General features: G+C 41.4%; 1 protein-coding gene across 2 annotated transcripts in view; it reads right to left on the reverse strand.

The window, feature by feature from the left end:
* The window catches only part of MAP3K15 (mitogen-activated protein kinase kinase kinase 15), a 169,087-nt gene that overhangs the window by 103,624 nt on the left and 48,632 nt on the right, over positions 1 to 16,831 (reverse strand). For both annotated transcript variants that reach the window (XM_063450192.1, XM_063450193.1), the window contains exons 2-3: positions 9,572 to 9,711; positions 2,395 to 2,418 (exon numbers count right to left, since the gene is read on the reverse strand). In XM_063450192.1, coding sequence (XP_063306262.1) covers positions 2,395 to 2,418; positions 9,572 to 9,711 — 164 coding nt within the window. The remainder of the gene's footprint in view (positions 1 to 2,394; positions 2,419 to 9,571; positions 9,712 to 16,831) is intronic.

The following is a 16,831-nucleotide window of genomic DNA, read 5'->3' on the forward strand; positions in this document are numbered from 1 at the left end:
ACTCCACCTCCGCGGCTGGGATCATCAGAATTGAAGATCTCGGCCAGTCCAATGCTTTCCAATAAAAAAGCATGAAAGAGTATTGCACATGTGTGGCTAAACACTGCGCTGCAACAATCGGCATCTCCTCAAAGAAAAGCATTGCATAGCGTGGAGAAGTTGAACATCAGTGCTGCACATTGTGCAGCACTTACCCAGGAAGCACCTCTAGTGGCCATGTAGGGGTCCCTATGCAGCAATGTAAACACAGCTGTTTCACTGCAAGTACATATTATACACACCAAAACAAAATGCAGCAAAGCAGAACTCTGTATATACTGGTCAGCCACAACATTAAAACCACCTGCTTAATACCGTGTAAGTCCTCCGCTTGCTTACAGGCATGGACTAAACAAGACCTCTGAACATGTCCTGTGGTTTCTTGCACCAAGACATTAGCAGCATATCCTTCAAGTCCTTTAAGTTGTGAGGCGGGGCCTTCATGGATAATATTAGGCGTTCCAGGTCGATTGGGATGGAGATCTGGGGAATTTTGAGGCCACGGCAACATCTTGAACTATTTCTCATGTTCCTCAAACCATTCCTGAACAATTTTTGAAGTCTTGCAGGGTGGATTATCATACTGAAAGAGGCCACTGCTATCAGGAAACACCATTGCCAATAAAGGGTGTACATGGTCTGCAACAATTTCTAGGTAGATGGTACATGTTAAAGTAACATCCACATAAATACCAGAAACGACTCCCAATAGAACACTGTTCAGAGTCTATAACTGCCTCTGCCGACCTGTCTGCCTACTTCCCACGTTGCAACCTACTGCTAACCCATCTCCAGGTAAATGATGCACACACATGGCCATTCACCTGATGTAAAATAAAATGTGATTCATCGGACCAGGCAACCTTTTTCCTTTAATCCATGGTCCAGTTCTTATGCTCACGTCCCCATTGAAGGTGCTTATAGCGATGGACGGAATCATCATGGACACTGGTCTACACATCCCCATATGCAGCAATCTGCGATGTACCGTGTATTCTGACACATTTCTATCATTGCCAGAATTAAGATTTTCAGCAATCTGGGCTACAGTAGCTCTTCTGCATTATCGGATCAGATAGGTTAGCCTTCGTTCCCCACATGATTCAATGAGCTTTGGGCATCCATGACCCTGCTGCTGATTCACCTGTTGCCCTTTCTTGCACCACTTTTGGGAGACACTTTACTAACCAGACTTGCTGTTTTGGAGATGCTCTGACCCAGTTTTCTAGCCATCACTATTTGACTCTTGCCAAAGGTACTCAGATGTTATTGCTTGCCAGTTTTTCCTGCTTCCAACACATGAAATTTAAGAGCAGATGGTTCACTTTTTGCCTAAAATATCCCACCCTTTGACAGGTGCTATTGTAACAATATAATTAATGTTATTCACTTTACCTGTCAGTGGTTTTAATGTTGTGGCTGAAAAGTGTATTTAACATGTATTACCGCCTGTAGTCTAAGCACCTTTTAAGCTGCAATATAACACAAAATATGTCATGTAACATGCCCAAGTCACTAACACTCGCGATTGTAAATTACTTAAAACTGCTTTAATTCAGCCACACCATTCTGTGTGTACAATCACATAAAATCTGGCTCTTTGAATATTGAGTGCCCTAATAAAAACAATGCTGTTTAATTTTGTGTCACAAAAAACAACCGTACATGTTTACCATATAATTATGCTATATACAATATTGGAACGTCTACTATTTACTAGCAAATGCACAAAACATATATCTCTAGGGCACATACATCTTTTAAACTCATTTACTGTGAAAGCATCAAGCCTTCAATTGACGTTGTTTATGGAAAAGACATCCTGTATTCTCTGGTTCAGAGGAAGCAATGTAAAGTGTTCTTAGAAGTATCTTTTGTTTTTGGTCTCTAATTTGCTAGTCTTTATAAAATTCTTTTAAAATCAGTCTAAAAAGTATAGGTTTTTTTTGCCTAAATTCTGCCATTTTCTCAGAAATACATATTCAGAAAGACTGACCAATTTAGAGGGAACATAACATTCTTGTGGCAAAAAAGTGACAAGAAAAACACTCAAAAAAAAAAACAGGAGCAAAACTGTATCTGACACTTTATTAAATGAGAAGTGGACATCTGATTACAGTTGTCCTTTAAAGCAAAACTGTTACCCACCCAAGTCCACCAGTGACAGCTGCAGGGAATTGGCTCTATCTATAGAGGAACCTGCATTCTCGCGGGATCCGTCAAAAACCTTAATGCTGTTCATCTGAGGGGAGCTGATTTCCTCTCTTCATGCAAGAGAGAATGCATTTTAAACAGGAGATAAAATAAATATATTGCCGTATAAATGTAGAGAGAACCAGTAAAGGTAATACTTACGGTGTTCTTCTGGGATACCATATCCTACAATAAAAAAGAGAAACAGACAGTTAGAATAAAACATTCCTACTGTATATAAGAGAAGTACACAAGTGCATTTATACTCGTAAAATATATTTGTGATCAGGGACAATAAGCCGAGTTAAAGTAGTGGTGGTGTAAGTCGGTTGTCACTTTCGGGTAGGCCTGTAAAAAGAGAGCCAGCTAAAATTGAATAGCTTTATAAAGAGATAGGTGGGTGGGCTGAACCAGGCAGTATCAACCCAAGGGAAGGGGCAGCCTGTGTATTTATAGGCCGAGTAATCCTTCCCACAACTACAAGCTCCCCCTTCCTATATTTATATCTATCTAATATATTTATTAGATAGATACACTTGCTTTAAGTACACTCGCGAGTACAGACATACCCGCTCCTCTTCTGTCTGCGAGCATGGGCGTCCGCAGGAGGGGGCAAGGGGGGGCACTTGCCCCCCCCTGGATTTTTCAGCTTGTTCTGCTATTTTTCGTGCGAGATTTAAAATGAACTGCAATACCGGCGCCGGCCAGTAGGCCAGTAGCTGTGTATGGAGAGAGACAGGGACAGGAAGCTGCATCTATCCCTGCTTCTCTCTGCGGAGTGCAACCGCAGGGGAGCAACACATGCAGCCAGAGACAGCCTACAGATCAGGTAAGTGAGGGATGGGGGGGTTAAAATAGCCTATAGATTAGGGGAGTGAGGGATGGGGGGGCAGCCTATATATTAGGGGAGTAAGGCATGGGGGGGCAGCCTATATATTAGGGGAGTGAGGGATGGGGGCAGCCTATATATTAGGGGAGTAAGGCATGGGGGCAGCCTATGTATTAGGGGAGTAAGGCATGGGAGTCAGCCTATATATTAAGGGAGTAAGGCATGGGGTGGCAGCCTATATATTAGGGGAGTAAGGCATGGGGGGCAGCCTATATATAAGGGGAGTGAGGCATGGGGGCAGCCTATAGATAAGGGGAGTGAGGCATGGGGGGGCAGCCTATAGATAAGGGGAGTGAGGCATGGGGGGGCAGCCTATAGATAAGGGGAGTGAGGCATGGGGGGCAGCCTATAGATTAGGCGAGTAAGGCATGGGGGGGGCAGCCTATAGATTAGGTGAGTAAGGCATGGGGGGCAGCCTAAAGATTAGGCAAGTGAGGCATGGGGGGGCAGCCTAAAGATTAGGCAAGTGAGGCATGGGGGGGCAGCCTACAGATTAGGCAAGTGAGGCATGGGGGGGCAGCCCATAGATTAGGCAAGTGAGGCATGGGGGGGGCAGCCCATAGATTAGGCAAGTGAGGCATGGGGGGAGGGGGGGCTAAATGAAGAGTCAGCAAGGAGCAGGGGCAGCAAGGAGGAGGAAGGGTCTGCAAGGAGCAGGGGCAGCAAGGAGCAGGAAGGGTCTGAAAGGAGCAGGGGCAGCAAGGAGCCTGAAGGGTATGCAAGGAGCAGGGGCAACAAGGGGCAGGAAGGGTCTGCAAGGAGCAGAAAGGGACAGAAGGAGCACAAAGGTAAAGTAGAAGAAGGAGCAGAAAGGGACAGCAAGGAGCACAAAGCTAAAGTAGGAGAAGGAGCAGAAAGGGTCTGCAAGGAGCAGAAAGAAATCAGAATGAGAAAGGAGCAGAAGTGCGCAAAATAAGCAGAAAGGAGCAGAAGGAGCCAAATATAGAAGACAGTGTCAGAAGAAAAAGAAGACTGTCAAATGAAGGAAAAGAAAAGGAGATTGGAGCAGGAAGGACAAATGAAGTGAACCCTCCACTTTATTCTGAACACCACATCATAAGGCTTTGGTACCTGGGCCTGGCAGGGAAACTCTGGACCTTCTCATCTCCCCAGGTAAAAAAAAATATCAGTGTTAATGTGTTCACTTTTATTTACTGAGTGTCAGGAAGCACAGAGTGCCGCTGGGTAGGGGTGTTGCTGATTGGCTAGAGCGGTCAACTGGCACTCTAAGCCAATCAGTAGCTCCCCATTCATAAAAAAGTTTACAAAAATTATGAACCGGGAACTAGCGATTGGCTTAGAGCGTCAACTGTCAACTCTAGCCAATCAGCGGCACCCATGCCTGACGTCAATCTGCACTTCCTGACACTCCGTTTCAGATGCCGAATACCACTGAGGGACCTGGAGCTGGAGGAAGCCTTTAGGGTTAAACCATTTTAGAGCGGTTTAACCCCTTAAAGGAAAGAGCACCCAGGGGCTTCCTGGCATCATAGCATTTTCATTTAGATGAAGTTGTTATGGTGACCAGAATGTTCCTTTAATTTGCTTAAAGGAACACTATAGTGTCAGGAATACAAACATATATTCCTGACACCATAGTTGTGAAAACGCTATTCACCCTGGCTTTATGTGATAATCACTATGCTCCTCCCCTTCATGACACTGTCAAAAAGGGGCCAAGCATAGATGTCATTACAATTATGCCCCCCCCTGGAAAAATTCCTGCGGACGCCCATGTCTGCGAGTGAACAGGAAATGGAAGGTTCTATTCTCGCCCGGAGCAGCTCAGTTCAGTATTTTTGGGGCAAGAACTTTTCACACCTTCTGACATGGCACAGGTTCATCATCTCAAATTTATAATGCCTACTCCTAGCTGAACATATATATATTTTTTTCTGCCCCTACATTGTCCATATTCTGCAATCAGCGCCATCCAGTAAAAGGGTTTACCCGGCCATTTTCTATATCTATGACTTAGCAGCTTAGCTGAACTAGCCACAATTCTGAGGATTCAAATTAAACCATAAATGCTTAAAGTGATGAAGATGTGTTTCTAAACAAAGTGTGCGAATAAACTGCTAACAAATACAAATTGGCACTGTATTGGCAAAAAATGGCCCAGTGGGCAGGTTTATTTTACTTCCCCTCCCAATTTAAGATTCTCAGATGAGTAAAACATTAAAGAAAAATGGTACAATTTGGAATGAGATTTTTCCCACTGAAAATCACTAAATAAATCACTGGAAATCAAATCACTGGAAATCTGCAGTTGCTGTATCAGTTATGCCTGTAAATTACTATTGCAATGCAGTACATGCATTGGGAAGTGAAAAAAGGTATTGCTTCACTGTAAGTACATTTTTGTTTTACATACATGCTCTGGTCCCATTGTGTACTTAAAAGTGGGGTATGCCTGTATATTATTGTGTTTGCATAACCCCTTGTCCTTTTTTTATTTATTTTTTATGTAAACATGTACAAAGAGTACAGTAGGGGTTTACAATGAAAAAAGGATAAGGAAAAAAGTAAATTAGAGCTAAAATAATCACACAACTGCAGTCAGGTTCCTATTATGTAAAATGTCTATTTACTGTGTATTCCTGTATTCAATATCTACTCAAAATGGCTGCTAGAGCACCCCCTCCCACAGACTAACTACCTCGTGTAACAATATGGCAACCGGAGTAAAATCCCGGGATGATGGTGATATCACGCCTCGTAGGATGTGCATTAGATAAGACACTTAACACCTAACCAATTAAAGATGTATTCTTTCTGTTATCTAAATTTTTGCATATGATGTATTTTTGCCTTTATAAGGGGCTTGCCGCCCCCTGAGTAAATATTCCGAAGTTTTTCATTAACCTGATACCTTTGTCTCAGTGTGATTTACTTCAGAGCATGCACGCATTTATTTTAACAATTTGGAAGGGAGCAGATACTCAGATAAGCAAACACTTGGTTTGATCCACAACAATACTCCCTGCAGTCTTTCTTGTCAGGGGTTGGCTGGCCTAAACCCTTATCACCCCTTTTCTGGGTGTCCCATCCATTTTTGGCAGATTGGTGGGAGGTATGTACATATGGTGCCCATTCATTGGGGTAAATGATTTGTGTCCTGGAAAACATGGTTGGATATGGCAATCCTAAGTATTAGGATACATACATCATGATTTTTTTTCTGTCACATGGTGGTAGTACACGTGGGTTTTGCCCTGGAATGCACGCCCGGGAGGTGATGCATTCCACCAAAAGTTCCGGTTGCGCAAATGCGCATACCGAAACTTTATTTAAAAAAAAAAAAAAAAAAAAAGCTACGAAATTTGATGTTCGGCGTAGATGAAGCTGTGCAGTACTCACTGACAGCATGAATGCTTGCCAGAAGTGGTACGCCGTGTCACCAACCCCCCACACGGCTCAGAGGTATTTTGAGGTAAGATTAACTAATCTTTCCTTAAAATTATCTCTGTATAAGTTTATACACTTAATTTACTATTGTCAAAGTACAATTCTTTTTTCTCTTTATGTCTGTGGACGTTTGGTAGCTTTATGTTTGAGATCATGTACAACTGATACCGCGTCTAGATCTGACCTTTTGTGAGCTTCCCTTGAGTAAGCAGAAGTTGTTTGGGTCTGTCTTAAAGAAAATCTTATCACAATTTAGAGAATAAGAACATGAAGAGCATATTCCGATATAGAAACAGGAGTTTACCTAGTGTGGCCTCAGTACTTTCTAAAGAAAGTAAAGTTGTGAACATAGAGGTGATTTTTTTAGATCAGACTGAGCAACAGAGAAAGATATTTCTGCCGCCAATGATACTACAAGCAATCCATGGATTCTAATTCTTATTCAAAAGAGTTCCTAGATCTCGTGTTCAAGTCAAACACGTTGTTGGTTTCTGTTCCCAAACAAAGAGAAAGGGAGTTGGTTGAAGCAGATCCGGATTTTGAATTTGATAGATATTGTTCCATCAGACGCGCTTTAACATTCTAGGTTTCCACACATCTGCCTTTCCGGTGGTTCCAGGGGGCAAATTCTTATATAGGACTCTATAATGGGAGATTCTATCAGCCTAGTCGAGAAAGGTAGAGGATCTAGATGGGTGTTTTTCAGACTTCCCATTGTGTAAAAGCTCTACTTTCTTGGTGGAAATCCTTTCAGAGGCTTGTCTTCCATCTAAAGACCACTACAGATGCTGCCAAAACTGGTTGGGTAGCTTATCTAGTCTCCTTCAGGTTTCAAGGTCAAGGGTAAAGGAGAATCCACAGATTTCGGGGGTTTAAAGCTGTGCTTTCCGCCCTTCATCACTTCAGTCCGTGGACACAGCGGAAGGCCGTAAAGATTCATACAGACACTTGTACAATGGTTTGATACGTCAACTGGCAAGGAGGAACCAGAGTAGGCGCTCTTTATCGCCTGTATGCGGTTATCTTGCTGAGGTGCAAAAATATCTAGTAGATATTTCGGCAGTTCATATCAGAGGGATCGACAATGACATAGCCGCCGAGCTCAGCATAGGAATTGGAATCAGAAAGTTTGGCCCTGAGGTCCATGTATTTTTTACAGTCTGGAGAGGAAATTCGGTGTTCCAGACTTGGCCCTGATGGCAAGCATTACAAAAAAACAGGGTTCTCCAAGTTACCTCCCTGTTCAGAGCAGGTCCCCTCGGTGTATAGATTAACACTCATTGAAATGTAATGTCAGGCTGGCATACGTCTTTCTTCCGCTGACGCTATTTCCAAGGATTCTTCGGAAATTATGACAGTCGGAGCTTTATCCTGGTTCTTATTCCATACTGGCCAAACAAGGTTCTTGTGCCCAATGTTCAAAAAGATGGCCTCCACACAGTGGGAACTTCCAATCTCGTAAGATCTCATAATGAACAGGAATCTACCCTAGTGGTTCTGTAGAGGTTCAGGTTTAAGACCTGGCTACTGCTAGGTTACTTCTTCATCATCAAGGTCTGCAAGAAGATTGAAATTGCTGAGTTAATTTGCTCAACTAGACTTCCTGCTTTTAAGATCTACTTTCAAATAAGGGTCAGGTTTCTTTATTGGTGTTGGGAACAACACTGCTTGAGTGTTCATCTATCTCTAGACCTATGCTTCAATTTCTTCAGTATGTTTTTTCTGCAGGCTTAGGTGTTTATGATTTGAAGTTCAGGCCTCAGTCCTGAGACTCTTGCTGAGAAAGATTTTTGCATCCATATGTTAATCTGTAGGTTTTTGTAATCTATCAGGTCCAGACATCCTCCTAGAGATCTGTTTTTTCCTTCCTGGGATTTATCCTTGATTTTTACTGGCTCTTTGTATCCCTCTTTCGATCCTTTGGAAGAGGTTTCCCTTACAGGTTTCGTTCCTCTAGGTCACCTTCTTGGTTGCCGTCACATCGGCTAAAAGATTCAGCAAGCTTCAGACACTTTCTTTCCCAGATGTTTTTTCAGTATTGCTCGTGGTCACGGTGGTTCTTCATCCTAAACCTTCCTTTTTCCTCTGGTTCTTTTCTCTGCGTCAACCGATGGTTTCTGCCTTCCTTTTGGTGGTTATGTCTACTCTCCTTGGGAGCTTAAATTTTTTTTTCTTGTATCTTTAAGGAGCATTGTTTATGGAGCAATGTTTATTTTCCTAGGACTGAGGAGCTCAGGTATTCTGGCCATCTGTTTGTTAACCTCCAGTGAAAATTCCAGGGGCTCGGAGCTTCCTGCAATTCTTTGTTTCAATTGACTCATACAAGCGAGTAGGTTGGCATATTCTTCCGGTGGTTCCTGTTTTCTCTCACGGCTCATTACACTCGGGGTATTGGCTGCCTCAGGGGCGGTAAGAGCTCTTGTTTTCTCCTGTAGATGTCTGTGAGGCAGCGTCTTGAGCTGCCTTTCCACATCTTCATTACACTCTACAGGCTAGAGATATTTTCATCCTCTGAATCGGCCTTTAGGCGTAAAGGTTGCGTGCTCTGGTGGCATTTGTCTTACCCGGTTTGGGATTTTGCTATATCCCACGTGTACTGCCACCATATGACAGAAAAAAAATGAAATTTTTACTTACCGTAAATTCTTTTTTTCTTAATATGGTGGCAGTACGGCTTCCCTCCCTCTAATTTGAAAAAAATTGTGGGTTGATTTGTCTGTGTTTTTTCTTGCTACTTACTGGAGTAGGTTTGCCTTTGGTAGCCCTTTATAGGGCAAGGGGGAGGGACTTGTTAAATTCTAATTATCTTGAAGATGCTTGTCCCACGGGAAAGGGCAAAACCCACGTGTACTGCCACCATATTAAGAAAAAAAGAATTTACGGTAAGTAAAAATTTCTGTTATCCCCTTCTAAAATATTTTAATAATTATGACTTTTACTGCTACCTATAGCTAGTTAAAGACATGAAAGGTGATATTTACGGTAACTATGAAATAAATAATGTAAATGCACTGGACAGTGAAGTGTTTACAAGCATGTTACCTTTAGTGAGAGAGCTGTATCTGGATCGGTATCATGATAGATGATGACATTATTTGCCATGTCAAAACTTTCTCGAACCCCAAGGTGATAGAAAAGGGAAGGTTGTCTTACAACATCACTCATGTCCACCACAGCAACATCTGTCAAGGAAATGAAAAAATATGCATCCAGAAAAGGTTATTATAAACATGATCATTGTTCCTTCATATCATATTTAAGTTAACCACAGGAGACTAAGAAGAGTTCTACAAAGCAAAGAGGAAATTATCCACAATCACTTTATTTAAATGGCAATCTAGGCACCATAACAACTACATTTTACTGAGTAGTTATAGTGCAAGTAATCAATGGGTACTGGCCCTTTGGTGTTTTTTTTGTTAAACCACTGTCAAGTGTTTTGCAAAAATCTGGGTTCTATTGGCACCCAAACCTCACCCTCTGCTGCTGGTTGGGTAGCTTTTTATGGATAACATGGGAGCAGTAGAGCCCTGCTTTTTTGTCAATAAATATATTGGCACACAGTTAACAAAATTTACAGCGATCTGTCCAGCATGTACATGAAAAAAATCTGATCACAGAAATAAATTGATCAAATTTAGCAAAAATGTTCATAGTTCCCTGATTTCTTAGCCAATTTATTTAGATAATAAATGTCTCTATCATGCCTATTTGGGACCCCAACATGAGTAGAGGCAAGCAACACATTATAGGAGATGTAGTACCACAACAGCTGGGCTTAGGAACTCTCCTTTTTGGTCATCCCTGCTCTAACTTGAACGCGTATACAACCCACGTCTTCATTATGTTATGGATTTAAAATCCTTTTGTAACCATTCTACTCCCATTCATCAAAATAAATGGAGAGAGAGGATCTATAGTAAAGCACAGCTTTTATCTAGATTAATCCCATTTGTTTAGTCCACACAATGAGCAGGTGCTCCAAATGTTGTGAAAAGTACATGTGTTTATTTTAGTCATTTGGTTCTACTAGTGTTTATTATGTTTGGTCAATATCTGACCATTTGATTTCCATACTTTTTTTTTTTTTTAGTTATTTATCTTCTTTTAATTATATATTATTGTTTTCATTCATTATTTCTGTAGAAATGTCTATGATTTAAAGATATACCGGTTACTGCTGCACTAAATATATGTGGTACATGTGCTAGCTTGGAGATACACGTTTTAGGTGGAGAATGAGCAAACCAGGCTTTCATTTTATTTCAAAATTCTTGTCATTGTGGGGCTTAGATAAGACTGACTACTTTACATAAAGCTGTGGGGGATAAAGGGATACTGTAGGCACTGTATCTGCTACCTCTCATTTAACTTGGTCTAGTGTCTGGAGTCCCCTGGTACTGTCTTTTCATTCAGTATTAAATCGTTTTTAATGTTTTTATATTTTAAATAAACACTATAGTCCCCAAAATAACTTTAGCTGAATGAAAATGGTTTCACTTTCAATCTTATGAAACTCTTTAAATTGAACTTTAATTAAGTACAGGAGGCTAATGCAGGGTATAGCAAGCTATTAAAAGAGCAGGAGATAAGAGAATCTAAATTAAACAGAATTTGCAATCAATGAAGTGTAAACATTAGATGACTTTGCAGGAAGTGTTTAAGAAAGCTGTGCAAGTCACAAGCAGGAAGGTGTGCATAAACAAAGTGATTTAACTCCTAAATGGAGGAGAATTGAGCAGGGAAACTGCAGGGGCGTGATCTGTACACAAAAACTGCATCATTAAAGGGACACTGTAGGCACCCAGACCACTTCAGCTCATTGAAGTAGTCTAGGTGCAAACTCCCATCACTCTTAACCCTGAGCATGTAATTATTGCAGTTTTTATAAACTGCAATAATTACCTCAGAGGGTTAACTCCTCGATAGTGGCTGTCTACCTCTGGTCCGTTATCTGACACTGAACGTCCTCGCTCTGCATTAGGACCTCCAGCGTTAGATTTTTCCCCATACGTCGGCGGGGGAGGAGCATGGGCGGGCCTGACCCAATGCCGAGGGACATCGGAGCTGGATTCGGGTAATTGACTGAAGGGGTTTTAACCCCTTCAGCCGAGCGGGAGGGGGGGCGTTGCAGGATTCTATAGTGCCAGGAAAACGTGTTTGTTTTCCTGGCACTAGATAATTCCTTTAAGCTAAATTGAGATAAATAAAGCTTGTTTTGATAACTACAGTGCCACTTTAATGCTTAAGAAGAGTCTCCAGCAACCCATACCCTCTGTGCTGCTTGACTAATGAAGAAATATAAGCCTGAGCAGCAATAGGCAGCTGTAACTGGCTGAGAGTGTCGGCTGACTGCTTTTAGCCTATCAGAGAGGCCTTTTCCGGTATGAATGGGTATGACTACAAAGACTGTAATGTCTGCCTTAGGCACACCTCCAGTAGGGGCCAGACTGAGGGTGACCATGGACCCTTACTTAGAGTTAAACTGCTTAACACTGAATGGAGGGACTGTGCCTGAGGACTCCAGAAACTGTAACCACTTGAAAGAGATGAAATGATTATAGACACTACAGTAACACTTTGAATGTCAGCATAAATCATAAAACCATATAGATATCTCATGATCCATAAGACACTTCGATAAATTGAAAAGGGCAGATATCACAGATATCTTGTTTTTCCATAGGCATGACACAAAACAATGGCATAAGTGTCCCTCTTAAGAAGGGATAGTAATTGTTTTGGCCCAAATCACTCTCTTTTCTATAGAAAGAAGGGCTGGAAGAGGTAAGTAAAATAAATAAACAGACCCACTAGCAGACCTAGTACCATTGAAGAAGCTGCTCTATTCTTAATAGGTTAAAAATGCCTTAATAAATTGAGAGCAAAAAGAAAACTATAATTTTATCAATTCCTAATGAGGCAAAAAAGTAAATATAAATAAATTAGTGAAGTGAAAAAAAGAAAATAATCAGTGGTTAAAATAGGACCAACCGCTGTATCAATTATATCCAAGTAATTTCAATACAGACTAGGACTGCTATTTTGTATAATGTTGCAAATTATTGTTGCAGGGGGACTGCTGGGGTCTCTGGCAGTCCCCCCGACTGTGATCACCGCGGATCGCAAGTCCAGGTAAGTCCAGGGCTCCTATTTGCTGCGGTCTTACTAGGTACGTCGGAGGTCCTTAACGACTTTTTTTTGTCGGACGTACATCCACGGTCGTTTAGGGGATATCCATAGATATATATATAATTTCATTCTAAGTATTTAGATAGATAGATATATATTCATATCAAAATAGTTAGAATAAAATTACATACATACATACATACATATTTTATTATTTTTAGTTTTTTATTTATTTTTAATTATTATTTTTATTATATACCGGCAGTCCCTCTGCTGGTAAAAAAAAAAAAAGAAAAAAAAAGATAATAAAAAAATAAAAATAATTATATAATATATATATATATATATATATATATATATATATACACATATATTTTATTTATATATAATATTTGTGTATATATATATATATATATATATATATATATAACATCATACTAAGTGTACATATATTAATATAAAAATACACTTAGAGTAAAATTACACACGTGTGTGTGTACATATATATATACATATATTTTTTTATTATTTTTCGTTTTTTTGTATATTGAGTGGTAACCAAAACACCGAACAGAGAATCCTTCCCCAGATACCGATACCGCATCAAAAAACCTACTTTCCAAACCATTGATATCAGTTCTGGAGAATCGGCATCCGATGCTGATAATCAAGAAGACAGCACCACACAAGAGAAACGTCCTTTTTTGGAGACCAGTACCCGACCTCACGAATCCCCAGGAACGTCAAACACTCAGTTCCGTGGAGGAAAAAGAACCCAATCACCAGGAGAGGACAGAAGGGACACCAGAAGTACAGGATTAAAGGGAAAACCGCCGTTGAGGAAGAGATGAAGCTTGTATTCAATTTATCACCAAAAATTCTAACAGAACATCATTTATCTGTACTCTCCAAAGGGTTGACCTTCGTACCTGTCTCCAAACCGGCCCCTCTACAAGTCGACATCGAATTTTTTAAAATCCAACGTACTCTGACCAACTATGAAAGGTGGAAAGACAGTCCCATAACATCTGATACCACCACCACAACCACTCAACAACCATTTAAAGTGAAGTATAAAGGAGATTTAAAAACTTCTAATACATCCATTAGGACATTCATGCAATCAGTGAAAAATGAATCCGAACAAATACTTAAAAATCCCACCGATGGGGGGCGGGGCCTGACCGAGGAGCCGAGAGGACGTTAACCTCAACAGCTCCGGCCAAAGGCGGCAGGAAAAATGACTGTACGCAACGAAAACGTCAACCCAATGACACATAAAGGCTACCAGATGAAGGGGGACACCGGGATGCACCAAACGATACCCTCCAAGCGACTATTGCTCCGGCATACACCCGATACCCTGGTGAGGCCTCCCAGCATGGCGGGCGCGGGAGAGACGGCCGCTCTCCTGCCGCCGGGAAAGGCTGGAATACTGCCACGGAACCCTCGTTCCCCCCCCTCTGGTCCGGCGGGGGTTATCCCGGACCGACCCCACATGATCCCCCTAACAAGAGGAAGCCAGACAACCCGAACAAGCAACATAGAAACTGCGGGTAGGGCCCACAAAATGGCGGACGGCAAACACAATGCAGTCCTAAACAAAGTCTGGAGGGACACAGAAGTCCGACTAAACGACATATTCTGCTCCTTTTGGAGAAAGCTAGAGAGGCGTATGTGGCCACCGGAATCGAAGAACCTAGCCGATGACACACCACAAGGCCCGCCAGGGGAGACCCAAAAAAGAGGCATGACACACTCAGACCCCCACCCCAGGCTAAGCAAGCACCGGAAAAGGGCCGCCCGGGTGACAGAGGCCCAATACCGCGCCAATGGCAGAGACCACCAGACAAAGGCGAGAAAAATCAACGAGACCCCCACGATGCAGCGCCAAACACCACCTCGCTTACCAGCAGCGTCTCAGCACCAACAGGGCAAAGGCTACCACAACCGACCAAGGAAGAAGCGGCCTATGAAGCCCAAAATGGCGTCAACAGCAAACCGACATTGTAGCTGCAGCCGACGACCACACCAAAAGATGGGACTCACAACCGGGACTATACTTCACCTGACAAGAGGGCCACTTCATCGTGCAGAGGTACCGTGCGCCCACATCATCAGAACGCAAGCATCGAAGCATGCACCAGTACCAGAGGCCCACAAGACTCTGCAAGGCATCGGCTGACGGACTCGATAAAGGGGCAGCCACATGAACTCTGGGACTGCAGCCTCCATCACAGATGCAAATAATACAAGCTCTTACCGGTCAAGCGGTAACCTACATATACCATATTGTGTCAGTATAGCAAACACAGACAATTTAATGTTTAAACGCTCGTCTCTATGCTACAGACCACTAAAATGTATATATTACCTGATATATCACTGTGCCTCTTACATTGCTTTAATTAATATGTAGGCCATTACACTAGTCTCATTAACTCTATGTTCATAATAGTCGACCATGCATGTTATTTAGTTCCACGCAGTATGTTTAGCATATGTCTAGTTTAACTGAACCACCTGCACTAGCCTGCCTAAATAACCGGCGCAATGTACTCTATTTTATATTTCACCAGCAGGACACGTTTATTAAGCTCAGTTTCTCTATTATTATTTACTTTAATCTTTTATTTTTTTGCTTGTAATGCGCTACGAACACAAGCTTGTCTAGCCTAACATTTGTAATCTTACCTAATATTGTTAAACAGCCTGTTATTTTCATTTTAAAACAAAAACGTGCAGACCTCTCATGCCACTGCTAATCCTATGTTTAACCATTCATGCACGCTGTTGTGGCGTACGTTTATGCTTTGTAATCACCTGCACGACAAAAATAAAGAATAAAAAAAAAAAAAAAGAAAGACAGGGTACGCATCATGACACATGATGTAAGATTCGAACAGGTTCCATATTACATAATGATGTATTCATGGCTTAATAAGTTCTTTAGAACTTTATAGTAGCTGTCTAAAATTTGAAAGCATTGTCTGTTCATCTATATTTTCACCAACATGTCAGTACTACAAAAAAAAAAAAAAAAATCCCACCGATAATCGACAGAATCTAACTGGATCTGAAAAGACAGCCCTTAAAGATTTAATGTCAGACCCCAACATTATCATCCGCCCAGCGGACAAAGGGGGAGCCATTGTGGTGATGTCCTATGCCAAATACAGAGATGAGATATATAATCAACTCTCAGATACAACCACTTACCAGAAACTAACATTCAACCCCGTGAAAAATTTTCAAAATAGAATTCAAACCACAATCAGCACCGGGGTCCAGATGGGCTTCATCGACTCAAATTTGGCCAATTTTTTGTACGTGGAACATCCAAAACATCCTGTTCTATACACACTACCCAAAATTCACAAAGACATGTTGAATCCACCAGGAAGACCGATAGTCTCGGCTCGAGACAGTCTGCTTGAACCTATCGGCAAATACATTGATCACTACATCAAAACTTCGGTCATGGACCTTCCAACCTGTTTACGAGATACCAGTGATTTCTTGGAAAATATTAAAAAGGTAACTTCAGTGGAAGCACAACATCTACTGGTCACATTGGATGTTAAAAATGTATATACCATTATACCTAACATAGAAGGTATACAGGCATTACAACAGATTCTTTGCAATTCTTCTAAATATAATGGTCCACCTATCGAATTCCTTATGGAGCTTCTACAAATAGCCCTCACATGCAACTACTTTAAGTTTGAGGATCGTTTTTTCTTACAATTGATGGGCACTTCAATGGGAGCAGCAATGGCACCCTCATATGCCAATGCCTATATGTTCCTCTTTGAAACCAAACACATTTTGGAGAAGTTCCACAAACAGATACTTTTGTATCATCGCTTTGTAGATGATATTTTTTTGATATGGACAGGAACCACAAGCAATTTGGAACAAATGATCAATGGAATAAACTCCTCAGAACTCCCGGTGAAACTTACACTCACATTTGATACTCACATAATTCAATTTTTGGATGTTTCTATTTACAAAGACAGAGAGGAAGGCAAGTTGGGATATACTCTCTACCGCAAAGATACAGTGAGGAATACTCTACTTCAATTTAACAGTTATCACCCACATAAGCTGAAAGAATCACTTCCAGTATCCCAATACATGCGTGTGTTGAGATATAACAGCGAT

The sequence above is a fragment of the Pelobates fuscus genome, chromosome 1, assembly GCF_036172605.1.
Source record: "Pelobates fuscus isolate aPelFus1 chromosome 1, aPelFus1.pri, whole genome shotgun sequence".
Lineage (NCBI taxonomy): Eukaryota > Metazoa > Chordata > Amphibia > Anura > Pelobatidae > Pelobates > Pelobates fuscus.